The 17,796-nt window shown below is 36.4% G+C and overlaps 1 protein-coding gene across 3 annotated transcripts in view; it reads left to right on the forward strand.

Annotated features, from left to right (window-relative positions):
- dst (dystonin) overlaps window positions 1–17,796 on the forward strand; it is a 141,218-nt gene that overhangs the window by 15,435 nt on the left and 107,987 nt on the right. For all 3 annotated transcript variants that reach the window (XM_079473550.1, XM_079473548.1, XM_079473552.1), the window contains 4 exons: window positions 2,579–2,640; window positions 9,958–10,047; window positions 14,070–14,147; window positions 14,753–14,845. In XM_079473550.1, the coding sequence (XP_079329676.1) occupies window positions 2,579–2,640; window positions 9,958–10,047; window positions 14,070–14,147; window positions 14,753–14,845 (323 nt within the window). The remainder of the gene's footprint in view (window positions 1–2,578; window positions 2,641–9,957; window positions 10,048–14,069; window positions 14,148–14,752; window positions 14,846–17,796) is intronic.

The following is a 17,796-nucleotide window of genomic DNA, read 5'->3' on the forward strand; positions in this document are numbered from 1 at the left end:
AACACGTAAATATAAATTCAAGGAGTGACTTGCTATTTCATGTTTTAAACCGAGATTATGATAGAAAGGCAAAAGTTATGAATTGCAGTTTTAGACATACTTTTACACAATGGTTATTGGGATTTTCCAAGATATTGAGAAAACAGGTTCACATTTACATCTACATGGAAGCTATGACTGAATCTATTGCTCATTGTGCCTTTCTATCCTCCTAAATAATCTGGCTTTTTCCAAGTGTCCAAAAGATGTTATCTGTGATATTTAAAATGTTCATTTATAAGCCGTATTTTGAATAGACCGTTTGAAATACCTATACATTGCGTGCACATTAGTGAATTCACATTGGCGTATTTGCTCCAATAAACAATGTTACTCGTCTGTCGCTTTACAAAAGAGCGCTGTGTGTAAAATGTCACTGAAAGTATTCTCCAGAGTCATATCCTCGGAGGTTTGGGCAGTAGTCTTAGTAACTGACCGCAGCGGAGCACCAGGCTGTGCTTAAGTAAACATTCAGCATGCAGCACAGCGGCAGCGTCTGGAAAACCTGACAGGACTCGTTCTAGACAGTTGTGAGGAAAATACAAGGGAGTAGCTGCTGCTGCGAGGCAGACAGGCGTCCCACCCTTAGCGGCAGGGCTCCGGTCAAACACACACGCATGCTGCTCCGCTGAAAGCACCTGAGCAGGGAATGATGACGGGTGACAGCCGACGGGGAGCTCTCCTGGTGGCTCTCATGTGCTGCATGGGTCAGTAGTTTTACTCAACTATCCGAGATTGCTCTCTCTGTCTGCTGACGTGGTTTTACTGCAACGGGGTCGAGGTTTGAGAAGAGATTGACTTGTTTTGCACTTCTGGCGTAATGCCTTTTGGGCAGAGTTTATCTGTTTTAGTGTGGAAGGGTCCGAAGTACAGAGATGTTTGGTGAGCTCTTATTCTCTGGTTAAGTTGCTCTTGTCCTGTGATCTTCAGATGTTAAAATTCCTTGAAAATGTAGCTTAGACAAACATGGTTTTTACTATTTCTCACAGTTATGGATTTAAACAAACTCCTTATATTACGTCCTTAGCTGACAATGAAAATATGAAAAAAGCCCCGCCCACAGCGAAATCAGATTGGTCCTAAACCATTCTCCAGAAATTAAATATATTAAGGCTTTGATCCAATTGCTCAGCATGACAAAAAATACTTTGTTGTGGTTGTTACGTGTTAAAAGCTTAATCCAAACAACTGTAATAAAATAATGCATAACTGGATGAGTCTTCACAACATTTTGTTTAGGAGAGGTGTGGTCTGCTGTTACTTAAAATTAAACAGAAGAATAAATCATACAGACAATATTAAAGAAGATCAGAACACTTTACCTTTAGCATAACGTAAAACCTACCCCAGAGCACTATATGAGTTACAACTAAACATCTGTCACAGCCCTAAAACACCCTAGAAACAACAGGATCATCCCAGCATTATTGGGACAAGTGGTCCTCTAGCTCTCCAGGTTTGTTTAATAGTCTTGTGTTGATGTAGTTTTAGGATATTAGGAAGGAAAGATGGAGAGTTGCTCTTTGTATTTCTGCTGTACTGTAGGTCTCTTTTAGAGAACATCCAGAGAAAACCTTTTGAAATATTCATGTGAGAGATTGAACGAATGATCAGGTGATGATTTTGATGGTAACTGGGTCATATTTAGAGCTATTAAGAGATGTTAAGGACATTTTGTTACTGGCCTTTTGTAGTAAAATAACTGCTGGTTTCCTTATACGATATTAAAGATTATATATATTTCCATTATTGGATTTAGAATAATTCACAAAGCTTAAATGTGAGAGATGCATTCCCGTTGCCATGGATACAGGAAACAAACTACTGCTGTAACTCTGTGTAATGGAAGCTGGACTCGAATGTAATCAGCTTTTACATTTGTCCACCACATTTCCGTATTTGAAACAGATGTCGAGCTAACAGTGGTTATTTTTAGAGAGCTGCGGAGAAGTTTCAGTACTGGCATCCTTTATCCTCTTTAATCGGCTGTGCATATACAGAGGGCTGGAAATGGTGTGGGAATCTGGAGCCAGAAGTAAATTTCAATGTGAAAAATGGAGTTCAACCTCAAGATCTTTTATCCATGAAACCATGAAATAGGCCTATATACTGTAAATGTGTACATACACGTATCATACATACATAACATGACATTTTCTAGATCATCTATAGTTTAAAACTTGATTTGATTGTTTTTTTATTTTATCTAAATTGCAGTCAGGAGATAAATGTACTTGTAATATTTACGGTTCTTCATTTTTTATCTTTACATACTTTTTCCTTAAAGGGAAAGTTCACCCAAAAATACAATTTCTGTCATCATTTACTCACCCTCTCCCATAGTAGGGAAAATAAATACCAAAGGAGTCAATGGGGGATGAGATCTGTTTGGTTCCAAATAACTTTCTGTCGGTTTAAAATCCACAGAGTAACAGAAAGTGAACACAACTTGTGTCAATGTTGCACATGTTACAGTACTATTTTATGATATAAAATGTTACATCACAATAATCTAACATGAATCACTGGTGTTTTTCAGATGAAAGAGACAGAGTCCAGAAAAAGACCTTCACAAAATGGATAAATCAACATCTTTTAAAGGTAAGCTTGTTGTTTTTTTGCCATAAGGGCAACAATATACACACACACTGAATTATTTTGCCACACCTCCTTTTTTGAGTTTCTTAAGTCTGAGTTTCAGTGTACAGTCCAATCATTGTGTAATAATATAAAAAATGCAATCTCTAATAGAATTCATAAAAGGAAACAATCGAAAAAACTGTGTCAAGTTCAATGGAGCCTGTAAAATGGATTTAGTTGGATTAAATACATAGTTCAGGCACTTCCTTGTACAGGGAATTCATATTTTTTATTCAAGTGTGTACAAAATACAACAAATAAATTATTATATCAGTGTTACACAGGATTTTACAGAAAATAATTACAGAAACCTAAAGAAATGTTGCTGCAGTTTATCAAGGAACATGCTTGTGCTGTTTTTTAAGGTAGCTGGCAACTCCACAAAATTTACATTAAGTCTTGTGTGTGCCAGTGGCTTCTGGGTTTTTCAAAGGCACCTTTGGGTTAGAAAAAACTTTCCATAATATAATTGTCAGATACTGGTACACATCCTCCCGTGTGAAGATACATTTTAAGTGTTTCTGTTTTTGACTGCTTTCAGGTGTATGTTGTTTTATAATAATTTGGTCCTCCTAGGCAACAAAGCCACCAGTCCAGGATGGCAAGTAACAGCCTGTCTGTTAGAATTTCTTCTAATGGCTTTTATCACCTTTATGAATCACAAGTAACAGCGTGTTTTATAAATCTGATATAGAAACTAATTATGTTTTACGTTGTGGAATGCACAACGTCATTTGAGCAAACCTTTCAGCAAAGGTTTATTACGTTATTATGTTAAAGTATAGCATTTTTTGTCCTCATTATCGTTTAATAGATTTCTGGCCTTGATAACAACAGTCTTCTGTATTATAAGATTAGCTTGAAGCCATAAGTGCAACTAATACAGAATTTTTTCTGAATTACTTTATATGGGTTAACGGTTTAATGTTAAACTCTTATTAGTACTAGGTCTGGGTAATATGGCAACCAAAAAACAAATCAATTTTAATATCAATATCAGTGTATTTGCTTTTAAAGAAGTGATGCTCTTTTACTCTATAATTGTTATTTAAACGCACTAATGTATCAATAAATCAATAATCAGGTGTAATGCATAGTCACCCAGTCAGCCATTATACAATAATCTTTAATAACATAATCAGTATCTCATATCACAGGATGATATGATCTCATATCTCCCTGATGAGGTTTATAGTAATAATGACCAGCTGACTGTACATGATCCAGTTTATGGCACATACAACATAACTGCTTAGCAAATAAATTCATGAACCTGCTCAAATTATTTTATTACCTTACGTTAAATGCAGGGCTTGTTTTAAAGAAATGGTTAAAAAATCGTAATTTTCTCCCCCTGATGCCATTCCGGATGTACATGTATATTACTTTTTTAGTTTAAACCCAAAATAGGATTTACATATACAACCACTAAAAAACATGAAGAGAAATTGCAGCTAAATCAAACCTCAGGAGTGATAACAGCAATGTGAAAGACTGACAGCATGACAAGACACATGACAACTGATCAAAACCGAGGTTATCACACAAACGAATGTTGGAACTTTTTCTAAATACAAAAATATTACTGTTGAAAATGACCATGTTAACCTCGCAGTTCTTAAGGTTTGAAAAATACAGAGCATCTTCTGTTATTATCACCTGTTTTAGTAAATGCAAATGCAAACATTTTTAATTTTTATTTGGGAGAAACGTTGAAAATAATTGTAAAATGGTCTATACATTTTTTTCCGTTGCTGTATATACTGTATTGCAATGGTCCCATCCACACGCCGAGACACATTTGAAGGCATGTGAACAAAAACATTTATTACAAATATGAATTGCCATTTTAAAGCAATAAGAATTGCCAGTTTTAAGGAGGGGAAGGACAAGACTGAATGCGGCAATTTTAGACCAGTAAGGGTGCTGAACCAGGATTACAAAATATTTACCCATATACTAACCAAACGAATAGAGGGACAGCTACCATTAATTATCAGCCTTGACCAGACGGGTTTTATTCGAGGAAGACAAACTCAAGATAGTATCAGAAGGACTTTACATGTAATTAATCATATAACAGAATATAATTTAGATGCAGTACTAGTGGGGCTGGACGCAGAAAAAAGCTTTTGACTGTGTAAACTGGTCTTTTTTATATAAAGTACTGGACAAATTTGGTTTTCATAGTTCCTTTATTAAAACATTACGAGCTCTCTACGATAGCCCAAGGGCAAGAATTAAATTAAACGGGGCGGTCTCTAGCCCCTTTTCATTAGAAAGAGGAACAAGACAGGGTTGCCCAATTAGCCCCCTCCTGTTTGCAATCTTTATTGAGCCACTGAGCCAATGGATCATCCAGGACAATAATATTAAAGGAATCGCTATGTATGGGAGAGAACAAATTATTTCGTTGTTCACTGATGATGTACTGATGTATTTATCTGACCCTGAGCGGTCTTTGGCACGTCTATTGGAACTATTGGAGCAATATGGATCCTTCTCCGGATATAAGCTGAATGTTCCAAAAATACAACTTCTCTGTTTTAATTATAGCCCCTCGGTAAATATGAAAAATAAGTATAATTTAAAATGGGACTCTGTTTCAATGAGATATTTGGGGGTAACCATTCCAATGGATTTGACAAATTTGTTCTCACCTAACTACCACCCCTTGAACAAAAAGATTAGGGAAGACATAAGGAGATGGGATCTTCTACCTTTTTTTAACTTCGGATCACGAGTGGAATCTGTCAAGATGGTTGTCTTGCCGACATTGCTGTATCTCTTTCAGTCTCTTCCATTAGATATACCGGACCAACAATTTCAAGAGTGGGACAAGCATATTTCAAGGTTCATTTGGCAGGGACGAAGGCCAAGAATTATATACCAGAGTTTACAATTGACAAAAATCAAGGGCGGGGTCGCTCTCCCATGCTTAAAAGACTACTTTACAGCGGCTCAATTGAGGGCATTAGTATGCTGGTGCAACCCAGACTACTGTGCTAGATGGAAGGAGATTGAGAGCGCTATGTCAGAGGAATTTCAAATTCAGGCAGCAATTGGGGATAAGGACTTGTTGTACAATTTAAAAGAATTGGGAACCCATGGATATGTTTGTCACTTAAGATATGGAGTAAGGTAATAGCTCAAAATAACCTGAAGGAGGGGGTAAAGGTCCTGAGATGGTGTGCATTTGATACCGATTTTTAGATGGGACGCAAGATTTAAGAGATGGACATCGCAAGGTTTATCAGCATACAGTACATTTTTGCAAAAGGGGACGATGAATAACTTTCAAAATCTGAAGAGGCAATTTGGCTTAGATAAGGACGATTTTTATAGATTCCTTCAGGTCCGGCATTATATGGACCGAATGCAGAGGAGGTTTACTGGAGTAGGCGTTTATAGTGGCTTATCTTGCTGGCTCCATCCGGAAGCTCATTTCAAGAATATATAAGGGGCTATAACAAAGAAAAGTTAGTTCACTGTATATAAAGCAAAAATGGGAACAGAAAGGAAACTTTGTTTTAAAGGAAGAAGATTGGGAGAACTTATGTGAGATACAGTGGAAAACTTCCAGTTCATCTGTATGGCGAGAGTTTTGCTGGAAAAACCTTATAAGGTTTTTCATTACCCCAGTTCAGAAGAAGCACTACTCCAATTCCTCGGCATGTTGGAGACAATGTGGCTGCCAGGAAGCAAATCATTTTCACATTTTCTGGTCCTGTACATTATTGATTCCATTTTGGCGGGAGGTGTATAAAGTTTTGCAAAGCATTTTTCAGATGGACATTCAATTTAAATTTGAGTCTTTATATTTAGGGGCCTTGTCAACAGAAAATGTTTCTTCTCATGTCAAATACTTATTTCAGATCTTAAGTGCTGCTAGTAGAAAAGCTATTACTAGAAGGTGGTTAAAACCAGGAAAACCTACCGTGGAGGAATGGATTGACATTATCTATGATATTTTTAAGATGGAAAGGATTACTTTCGCTTTGAGATTGCAACAGGGAACTTTTTTGAAAAAATGGGAAAGATAACGTATATCACGCCATTACGCCCTTCATTTGTTTAAAGTGGATTTTGGTGTCTTTTTATTTTTATTTTTATTTTTTTCTCTTTTTGCTTCTCCCTATTACCTCTCAGTAGAGGGCATTTTAAGTCATTGAGGTTTTTACCCCATTATGTTTGTTTTATTTCTAGGTCAGATTTTACTATGTCTAAAAATAGCTATGCGTATGTAATGTAGTCTGAAGGCCTAATGGTCCCTGCTTACTTTGGTACTGTTAATCAAGCCTGTGATGCTTTCCTTGTTTTTATGGGCTATTAATGTACATCGGCAGATGGCTTAATGAGAAGTTAGACTGATAGTTATTTTCACTGATTGTAATGTATGGACCTGAAAAAAAAAAGAATAAAAAAAAGAATTGCCAGTTTTTATTTCATGGCAGCTTTAAAAATATTATGGTTTCTCACACGTCTATCATTTTGCATTTACTAACTTTAAAAAAAAGTAATTTAAATGACTTTAATGGTGGATGTGCTTTTTAGAATATTAACATTTTGTCCTGTATGAAGCTAAAATGATTTGCCTGTAGATCATCACAATATTTATAATGTTATTTCGTTTTATGTCATCAATATAATAATTGAAAATAAAATACACTACTTGATCATAATTATAGTAGGTTATAGATCATCCAGCTCTCATTAACACTGAACACTCAATCATCTTTAGAAGTGTTTTAAAGTCAGATTTTTCATGCATGTGTCTTCAAGTCTATTCCTCGAATCACATAATGTCAGTGTCGGCCTCAAGATATCTTGAAATAAGGGCTCTTCTACTCACATTTCTTACACGTGTCAATGACTCGCAGCACATACAGTAGATGAGAGTAAAGGACTGACCCACAACCGCCGTTACAATCTATTTTAGTCCTGCAGCTGTGGTTGTTGGGAATTATGGAGGAAAGGACCTGAGTGAAAGCAGGTCGGTAAGGCAGATAGGTGACTGCAGTGGTGTGGTATTTAGGGCAAATTGAGGGTATCGTACCCAGCGCAGGGTGCTGTTCCTGCCTTCGGCGATACGGCGGGTTTAAGACCTTCAGATAAGACATCTGTCATTTATTAACATCTGATGGGGGTGTTAAACATTCATGTAGGAAATGACTGGAATGCTGCATGTTTATGTGAAGAATAACAATACTTTCAACACAACATGAGTGATAATTATTGTGAAATGTTGGTTGGTATATCATTAAATCTGAACAGATGACATATGGAGTATGTTAAACAGTTCACTGACTAATGGTTTCTTGGAAAATATGATGTATGACAGATGAGTTGACGAGATGTTGTAGAGACAGGAACTGCGATCTATTGACTTTTCAATTCAATTCAACTCAATCGCAATGACCCCATAAGTTTATGAGGTCAGAATTGTTGCATTATTCTGAATAAATAAACTATGATCCCCAAATAAATTTAGAGAGTTTCACAATTTTTTTTTAAATCCCCATATGCACAAAAAGCGAACGATAAATATATGTTAGACGTCAAATTTATATTGACATTTATTTGTAGATTGCATTTGTGTATGGCTCTCTGTGCATTTTGAAACATTTCCAACTTCAAGGCATGCACACAATCCACAAATAGGTGGACTCCCACCCTATCTACACAAGTCAATTGATATAGGAATTTTTTTACTCCCATCGATATCGTCATCGGCTCCCAAAAAACCCATGTCGGCCGGGCTTACAGGTATTTGGTCTCATAAGTAATATCTCTGTCTTATCAGAAGAAAATTACGTCATCCAATGTTTAATGTCTCAATGTTTAAAGCTGCATAGCTACGGAGCTAATTCCATGTTTTCTAATAATGTTAGAAGGCAGCATGTATATAGAGAATAGCAAGGGCCCTTAACCCGATCCTTGATGTAATCCATAGTTTACTGGCATTTGATTTGTTGATTCCCCATTTAAATGAACAAATGGATATCAATCAGATAAATGCGATCTGAACCATTGTACCTGAATACTGATATAAGATCTAGAAGTATGGAATGATCTACGGTATCAAATACGGCACTGAGGTCAAGTAAAACCTTGGTCTGGTGGAAGTAGTAGGTGTTTTGTCATTTTAATGCTATAATGTGGCCAGGTTGTTTAAGGGTGCACTAAGTAGTTGGGACAGGTTCGGGCAGGTAAAGCTGTTAATCTCTCTTAAGTGGTCGGTATAATTCTGCCCCGTCGATAATACGAAGCGATAAGCCTTCAATTCCGATACCTATTTTACACAACACTAGGTAGTTATCAGAGACATCATTACTTTGAGGTAGGATCTCTATATCGCTAAGATCGATTCCATGTGATATAACTAGGTCTAGGGTATGATTAAAGCTATGGGTGGGTTTGTTAATGTTTAACACTGTTAATGTTTAATTTGCATGCTTTGTCAGCATGAACCAACAGGTCTGACATAAAGTCTGCAAACTCTTTTAGAAAATATGCGTAGGGGCCTGGGGGTCTATACACAGTGGCCAAAATGAGAGATAGTGATGGTTTATGTCTGACTGTATATGTGAGAGAGTTGACTTTAAGAACAACTGCTTCAAATAACTCATACCTGCATCCTGTTGATTGAGTAACATTGAGAATATTTCTATAGATTGTTGCAACACTGCTACTTTCGAGCTGAAAGCCCTTACTTTACACACCTTTAGGAATATTAGCTCAACTAAACATAACTTGTCATAGATTTGAGATAATACAGGTTTGGCTTTTGTTTGAACAGGCTTTTCACATTTACATTTAGTAATTTAGCAGACGCTTTTATCCAAAGCGACTTACAGAAGAGGAAACGTTAGAAGCAATTATAAGAACATAGGCAACAAAATACATAAGTGCATCAAAACTAGTCCATTAAAGCCTAGTACAGTATACAAAGCTAAGGTTCAGAAGGTTCTTAAGATTTCTTTTCAGTATCTCACAGTTGATGCCATGAAAAGGGGTGAAGACTGGCAAGTTCTGTGTGATAAGTATTACTGGACATGTCAATAGTTAATGATTCCAGTTGATTTAATTCACTGTAAATGTCTTTGCACATGTTTTTGAAGCCCATCTACAAAGGTCATGACCTCAGGGAACACACATACTAGTAATTGAATTAATAAATGTGTCTGCCAAATGCATAAATGTAAACATAGATTGTGTGTCTGTCATTCAACATATTTTTCGCATTTTGTTTGAAATTGTGCTTTTACTCTGTGGCAGGTACGCAAGCATGTGAATGACCTGTATGAGGATTTGCGAGATGGACATAACCTGATCTCTCTTCTGGAGGTGTTGTCTGGTGACACACTGGTGAGTATTGTCAGCTCTGTCTTAAACATGTATGTGTGTTAAATCTTTAAGCTTTCTTAAAGCAGAACACTTGAACACTTCTTCTACACTTTCTGTAAGCTCACAATGTTTCCGAAGGGGGCGCTGTAGATCCATCCTCCACACCAGTCCACATAAGTGTGTGTGTGAGTGTGTTACTAATAAACCAGGCCTACAGATGCACCACTTACACATTAATAAGCTTTTTGCTAATATAAGTGTTGTGTATAGAGCTTTAGGGCAGCTAACATATCAGTGCTAATAGCGTACACTGCTAAAAGCGCATGTTTGTGTTTTTAAACAAAAAGACGGAGTTCACGTACTCTGCCCCCTATCTACATGTTTTACATTAAGAAATCATCATGTATTTCTAGTCCTCTGTGTTTTCTGCCTGTTCTTCTGTAAAGTGATATATTAAGTCCTTTTGTATTATAATCCAACGTACATGTGTTTTGATAAATTCTTTCAGCAATAGTTCTCACTTAGTTTAATTAATTTCAGACTAAATAAGGTGCATGTACAATGAAATAAATTCATTTAAATCAAATGAAAATATACACTACCGTTGAACATTTTAAGGTCACTGGAGTTCATGAATGTATATTTTTTGAAAACCAAAACTTGCTCTTTTGTACACTGTTAAACTTTGCTTTAGTTATGCAGGAGGTTTGCCAGTAACTGCAAGTACTACTTAATACTACTTTACTGTAAGTACCGTTGTCAAACTAAATTTTATCAAAATTAAAGCACTTTAAAATGAGCAAGAAGAGGCATTAGCACAGTAACACACCAGAAAATGACATTCTTCCTAAGCATTGTTTTCTAGTATATATATTTAAAACATTTTTTTATGAAAGATAGGAACTAGGTACGTTTATGTTTAGAACAAAATTGTAAATCAATTCTACAGTAAGTTACTGGCAAACCTGGTGCAAAACGTTTTAGCTTTGGAGATTCTATGGAGTTCTCATAAAAAATTTAAAAGACAATTATTAAAATACGTTTACTGAATGAGTATGTAAAATAATCTGTAGTTACGTAAATTTGAAGAAAAAATGAAGAAGTTCATATTAAATTCTTTAATAATATAGACTTGAACCAAATTCACGTCTTGGAGGAAATTAATTGGAGATTGAAGAGATCTAATCTGTTTTTTCTTATGGGAAGGCAATTGTGTCAATGTTTAAATTGATCATACATGTTTCTATTTTATTTAGTCACGGCTTAATTCCTTAAATTACATTTGTGTTGTTCCATAGTTTAAATGAGTTTAATATCATTTTAAATATGACCCTAAACACGGTAGTGTACTTTTCATGGATTGCATTTGGATTTATCATAAAGCAAATACGAGGATGTAGACTTAGACTTGTTGAACCATTTCACTAACTGTTGATGTGGAATATAGTTAGCCTACATTTATTCAGTTCATTTGGTCAAATGTCACCGATTGTCTGAGATTCCTTTTGACTTCTTTTCTAAAGGTGTGTACGGTTAGATCCTGTGACGTAATGAAGCCTTCAAGAATGCCAAAATGCATTCCAAAATATTTTTGACACTAAAATATTTCTGTTCTGTAAAGCTGCTTTGATGCAATGCACAAAGCACTATAGAAGTTAAAGTGAATTGAAAAATTCAAATGAATACATTAGAGCTTCTCGTGAGATTTCCTTAGATGCTGCCCCTTTCCTTTTGTTCACCCCCTCTTTCTTCTCCCTCATGTCTTCTGTCCTCCTCATTTTCTTCTGCTGTCCATGTCTTACGTGTCCACCTGTTTCTGTGTTTGTACCCGCGGTTAAGCCAAGGGAGCGTGATTTTCTGAAGACGTTACGGTTGGTGAGTGCGGCTGAAGCATGCACGGTTGAGCGGCATGGACGTGATGATGATGAGGATGAGGATAAGGGGGTAGGTGTGGACACCTGCTCTCCAGCCTCAGTAACAGATCTTATGTAGAGTGTGCTGTGATATTAACTCAGAGAAGCTTGACTTCTCATCTGTGGACTGTAGACATTAAGAACAGCAGTCAGGTTTAGACTCTGGATGGATCAACATCATGTTTGTCACCATGTTGCTATACTGTATGTTGCCTCCTGAGATTGCTGCGGATTGCACTACAACACCAGCTTGAACATTTCTTAAGACACTAAAGCTTGAGCTGTGGATTAAAGGCCTGACTCAAGTTCCGTTTGTGTTAAAGACCTCATGAATCCAGAATTGGAGTATATTTTTAAAAACACGGTTTCTCTCTCATATTGTTTGAGCAATAAATTATTTGTAATCGTGTAATTCATCACATACGTAAATTTGAACCAAGATTTACAAGTCAAGTGGCTTTTGCCATGAAAACGGCACATGTATAAAATAATGGAAATAAATGTTTGAGTGACTTAGTCTATAGAGAAAAACATTGAAAAAAAGTGAAATGCCAGTACAGCCACTGAAAACGTTGATGGTCACTGCTACACTTGAAAATAGCTTAAAGGGTAAGTTCATTCAAAAATCGAATTTGTGTGACATTATGTTCAACACGTCTTCGGAGCACAAATAAAGACATTTAGGTGACTTCCAAGAGATTTGCAGGCTTCCTCATAGACATGATAATAAAGACTTGATTCGATATATTCTCCTCTGTCTTGTCAGTGTATGGTGCGCGTTCACGAGAGCACTTCGACGCATGCGCATCATTTGCTTTACGTATTGGATAGCCAGCAGCCATAGTTTCAGTAGCTTAGTATCATGTCTTACATAAAATATCTTTATTTGTGCTCCGAAGACGCCGGGAGGTCTCAAAACATGTTTAATGTAAAAAATCACACAAAATAGATTTTTGGATGAACTTACCCTTTAAGAATAAAAATTGCATTTAAATCTTTCAAGGGGTCTTTAAAGCAGTAGTATAAAATGTGATATTATTTGGTTACATATACACGTCTGTCATTGTTAAAACATGAGTACATATCATGTGACTGAAACAAGAATAAATTAAGACTAAACGATTATTTTAATAGAAAAATAACAGATAATCAAACAAAATCTTGGAGCTCACATCAGTCCTTTATTTCCAGCCCTCCTGAGCTGTTGCATTCATTGACAGCACAAGCAGTTTTGTAAAACACAAATGTCTTTTTTTCTTTAAGGTCATCCGTCATCTGCTCATTTGTGGTCATTTCTCTTCAGGTCAACACTGTATTGTCTCTTAAACTTGATGATGGTCATTAATAAAATGCACGGCGAGAAGCATCTCAGCTCCACTGTAAGAGTCAATGGAGTTTTTTGCGCATTGGCTGGACACAGGAGAATTTCACCAACACAAAATATTCTTTGTCTCTCTCCGTCTTTCCCGTCTTACTGCTTCACGCTTGGGTCTCGGCCCGCTCCATTTCTGGCTTTTGTGCTCATTCGAGGCATCTTATAACTTATAACCAACATAGGCCTAAGCATGTAAAGTTACAACTATACAGTAACAACAATTGAAGTTAGTGTTCAGTTTAAAGCTGTAAAGTCAAAAATAATGCTACTTTTGACTTTCCCTTCTAGTTTTAAAGCTAGATGCATTTTTTCTGTGGAAGACAAGATAAATAAATGTGTCAGCATCTTATTTGCTTAAAACAATAGTTCATAGTGATTATGTTTGTCAAGTGAAAAAAGACAGCAAAGTAGTGTGAAATGTCATCCATCATTTTGTTCCTATTTCTAAACGTAATATATTTATTTAAAATTATATAAAAATGATTTATATTTTGATACCTTCACAGGTTGCATCAGGTGTGATGTAATTGACAGCCAATGCCATAGATGGCACCAGAACTCAAAATTCACAAAATACAATGTAACTATTGTAAGAACAATAGGTTTTCTTTTTTTATAAAATGCAACAGTTGAGATTTTCAGCTGTGTGTGATAGCATCATGAGCTGTCTGGTACGGTGAGTGTCTGGTGCCTTGAGTTCACCTGTGTCACACAAAACGTATACTGATAATATTGCCTGTCTGTCCCCCTCACAGCCACGGGAGAAGGGCCGGATGCGCTTCCATAGACTCCAGAATGTACAGATTTCACTGGACTACTTAAAACGCCGGCAGGTGAGACCACTGAAAGTAGTAATAGAGATCTCATGCCCACACTTTATGTTAAAATCTCATTTGTCAGCAAATTCAGTAAAAGTAAATGCCACTTGTCAATAATGCAAATAGAAGCTGTAAGAATATACAAAACACGGTTGTACAGTCATCTGACGGTGAGATATCAGCATTTTTAAGCTCTTTTAGGATGAGATTTAATCTTTTTTTATTTAATAATTTAACATTTGGCCAAGTTTTTAATCAGTGTCTACTATAGATAAATTAATGAATGAATAAATAAAACTATGTTTTGTTTTCCAACAATCTGTGAAGATGTAAACAATGAAGCGCCTGTCTTATCATTCTTACCTCTAGGGCCATCTGGTGGCCATAAACTGCAGGATATTTCTTACACTGTAAATTAACTTCTGGGTTTACTCATTTGTTATCAGCTTCAATACGAATTAGATTGAGTAGCAATCCAATGAACAATTCCTAAACCCTTAGTCTTACAAATTTTAATATTGATAGTTAGGTTTGTGTATTGTAAACTAGAAACAAATACCGTAACTGCACATGTATGCAGAACAATGCAGTCACTCACAATAACATCCTTGTGTTAACAGGTGAAGCTGGTCAACATCAGGAATGATGACATAACAGATGGAAACCCAAAACTGACACTGGGTTTAATATGGACCATAATTCTGCACTTTCAGGTGAGAAATGGCTGGTTTTGTTGCATTGTTTTTTGTGCAAACCTACAATGTCAGGAGTTTATATTTTGTGTTGTAGCTCATGTTTTGATAGTCATGAAATAGTGAAGTTTGCAGTTCAGCCCATGACCACAAGAGGTCAGACACTGCTTGAAGAGATGACTGGAAAACTACATGAGTTCTGTGCAGTTATTTGACACATTGTGTTGTATTTTAACTATTGTGACTGAAGCAAACAGTTTATTTCTCTTGGCTCCACAATGGCAAACCTTCAGGGTTTTGTGTTTGTTTATAAGGAGGAGGATTTGTTCATGTTCAGGCTCCATCCATATCTAAATAGCATTTAATATAATATTAAATATTTCTGACATACCTCTGCTTTCAAAGGAGAAATGACAGTTGTGCTTTATTAAACACAAACTCGAACAGTTAGGGTTTTCTTTCATAACTATGTAAAGCTTTAAGATATGAACCTCTTAACTGTTTTGTCTGAGACTAAGAGAGTTGGTTTTTTTAGTTCTCTCTCAAGTAATGTTACAAGATTTACTTCATAAAATGATATGATTTTACTTGAAGTAAAGTTGAAACATTTATCTTAAAGTATACAGTATTTAATCAAAAGATCCATATGCTACGACAGAGAGTGTCAAGTAAGTGACCCTAGAATCAGCCCTGCTGATCACCTAGAAACACCATAGCAACCACTTTGACGTGCTTGAATCACCATATACGGTAGCTTGAAGACATTTCGCAATCCAATGATTCAAATCACACACATTCTCTAAAGACCCTTTCATCGGACGCACGCGAGCCTGACTACGTTTAACTTCCGGTTTGTGTTTGGCTAGTGTATTTTACTGTATTCAAATTTTATTGAATAAACGATTAGTTAAATTCTGTTGTATGTTTTGCTCTGATGTCTTAAATAGTCTTAAATGTCTTAAAGGTGGTAGTTAAAAGCTATGATTTAATGCAAGCTTACCTTGAACAGAGCTAACTGATACTGAACGCATTCTTCTTTAATGGCAGGCAGGCTGGTTTGTGTCAAGAGGACATACCGCCACCTACTGTCCCTGTGTGTTTATATATCAGATTTAATGTATAACGTGCCATATTTTACTGTTATATATTTAAAAAGTGTGTGCTTCGCTATTGAGAAAGAGAACAGGTTTAGGTAGCAACCATTTGACATCACGGATTTTGACGCTAAAGTTTATAAATACTGTGACAGTTAGCCTACACAGTTTTTTTTATTTCACAATTACAAAGTCAAAACCATTGTTCATATATTAAGCCATACATCGCTCTATATCCAAGGATCCTTTTGAAAACATTTGTTCGGTAGTGTATTTTTTTAAGGTTTTGATTCAAGGCATCATCAATATCAACATTTATTAGCTTAAATTGTTTTCATTTTATCAGCTTTTTGTTTGCTTGATAAATTGTGCACTTTTTTTTGCTTTATATGGTGAAAGCTGATTGTTTGAGTGGGAGTTAGAAGCATACAGAAAGTTGCTTTTAGTCTTTGTGTATTTTGCAAGGCTTCAGTGATATGAAGAGAATTTGTGTTTCAGTTGTCACAGGCAGAGGTCACACAGAGGTTGCCGCAGCTGCACGTTTGCAGGTCTGAGCCTGTTAAATGTACATCAGATGTACAGTATATAAGACGTGTAGAAGAGTGCAGTCGTACAGGCTCCTCACACAGGACACGTTCTCCAATACCACAGGGTTTTTTTGGTCAAAATGGACCTGACTGACATCTTTGGCCTCTGCCTAACATTCTCAGCACCTCAGCTCATGAAAGGCATGTTTTTAAGACGCCGTGTCAGGTTAAAAACGGATCAGCTGTGCAAAATATGTCTGAGGGTCTTCAATTCCAATACGTCATGCATCCCCACAAAAGAGTTTCAAGAGTTTGCGCTGATGATCCGCCACCACTGTAGATGATAAATATCAGTCACCTCATATTTTATGTTATGAGCGAAGAGTTTTAGCAGGAGCCAGAGAAGTCAGATCCTTATTATTTCACATCAGCAGAATGAAGACACCAGGAATGCAAGAAGGAAAGCCGCTCGCTCTTGCAAACCACCCTGACCCAGCCTTCCCGACGGCCCACATCTAGATCATTTAAGAGCCAAAGGCTTTCAAAATAAGCCTAAATATCGATAACTGAGGCATAGTGGAGGAATGTGTTAAATAATGCTTGGTTCATAAAACTTGCTGACAGGTAGCGTGGGGACGTGCCGTAGCACCTGCCGCTGTCACTCTCACGCGAGCCGTTGGGCATGCGGCCTGTTCCCTCATGATCTGCAGTTAGAGGGCACATACATGGAGTTGCTCTTGATGGCTTTGCCAAGACTTTAGACTCTTATGGCTGATTTCTGAACGCTGTTCATATTTTTCGAGCCTTCTGGAAACTTATTTTGAAAGAATCCAATGTCGATAAGACCTACAGAAAATGATGCGTTTTACAGTTTATTTAGAATTGATTGTATTTGCAAGTCTCTATATCAAATTATCTAGAGTAACATATAACAAAATATATATTTTGGACATGGTATTGGTTCATTTGTATAGTATCCACAGCTGGCGTCTGAATACTGTCTGAACACTGTTTGAACAAAGACATTCAGCTCTTTAGCCTTTATTTGGATTCAAAAGCTTGTGGATGTAGTTCTGGCAAATACATATGCTTTGAAATCCATGAATGGAACCACAATGAAGGGATTTGAAAAGGTTGTCTAAGCAACTTTATGGTTGCAACATATCATTTTGTCTTTTATTTTACAGTTGCTATTTTTAACAGATTTTACAGATAACAAAAACAAATAATATGTAAAAACATATTATAAATGATTTAGAAACAGAATCATGTGTTGTTACTGGTTTTTAGTGCAGTGTTGCATGATTGTTGGTAGGTTGTTGATAGGGTGTTGCTGTGCGGGATTACTGGA

This window comes from Barbatula barbatula (assembly GCF_947034865.1).
Source record: "Barbatula barbatula genome assembly, chromosome: 14".
Classification (NCBI taxonomy): domain Eukaryota; kingdom Metazoa; phylum Chordata; class Actinopteri; order Cypriniformes; family Nemacheilidae; genus Barbatula; species Barbatula barbatula.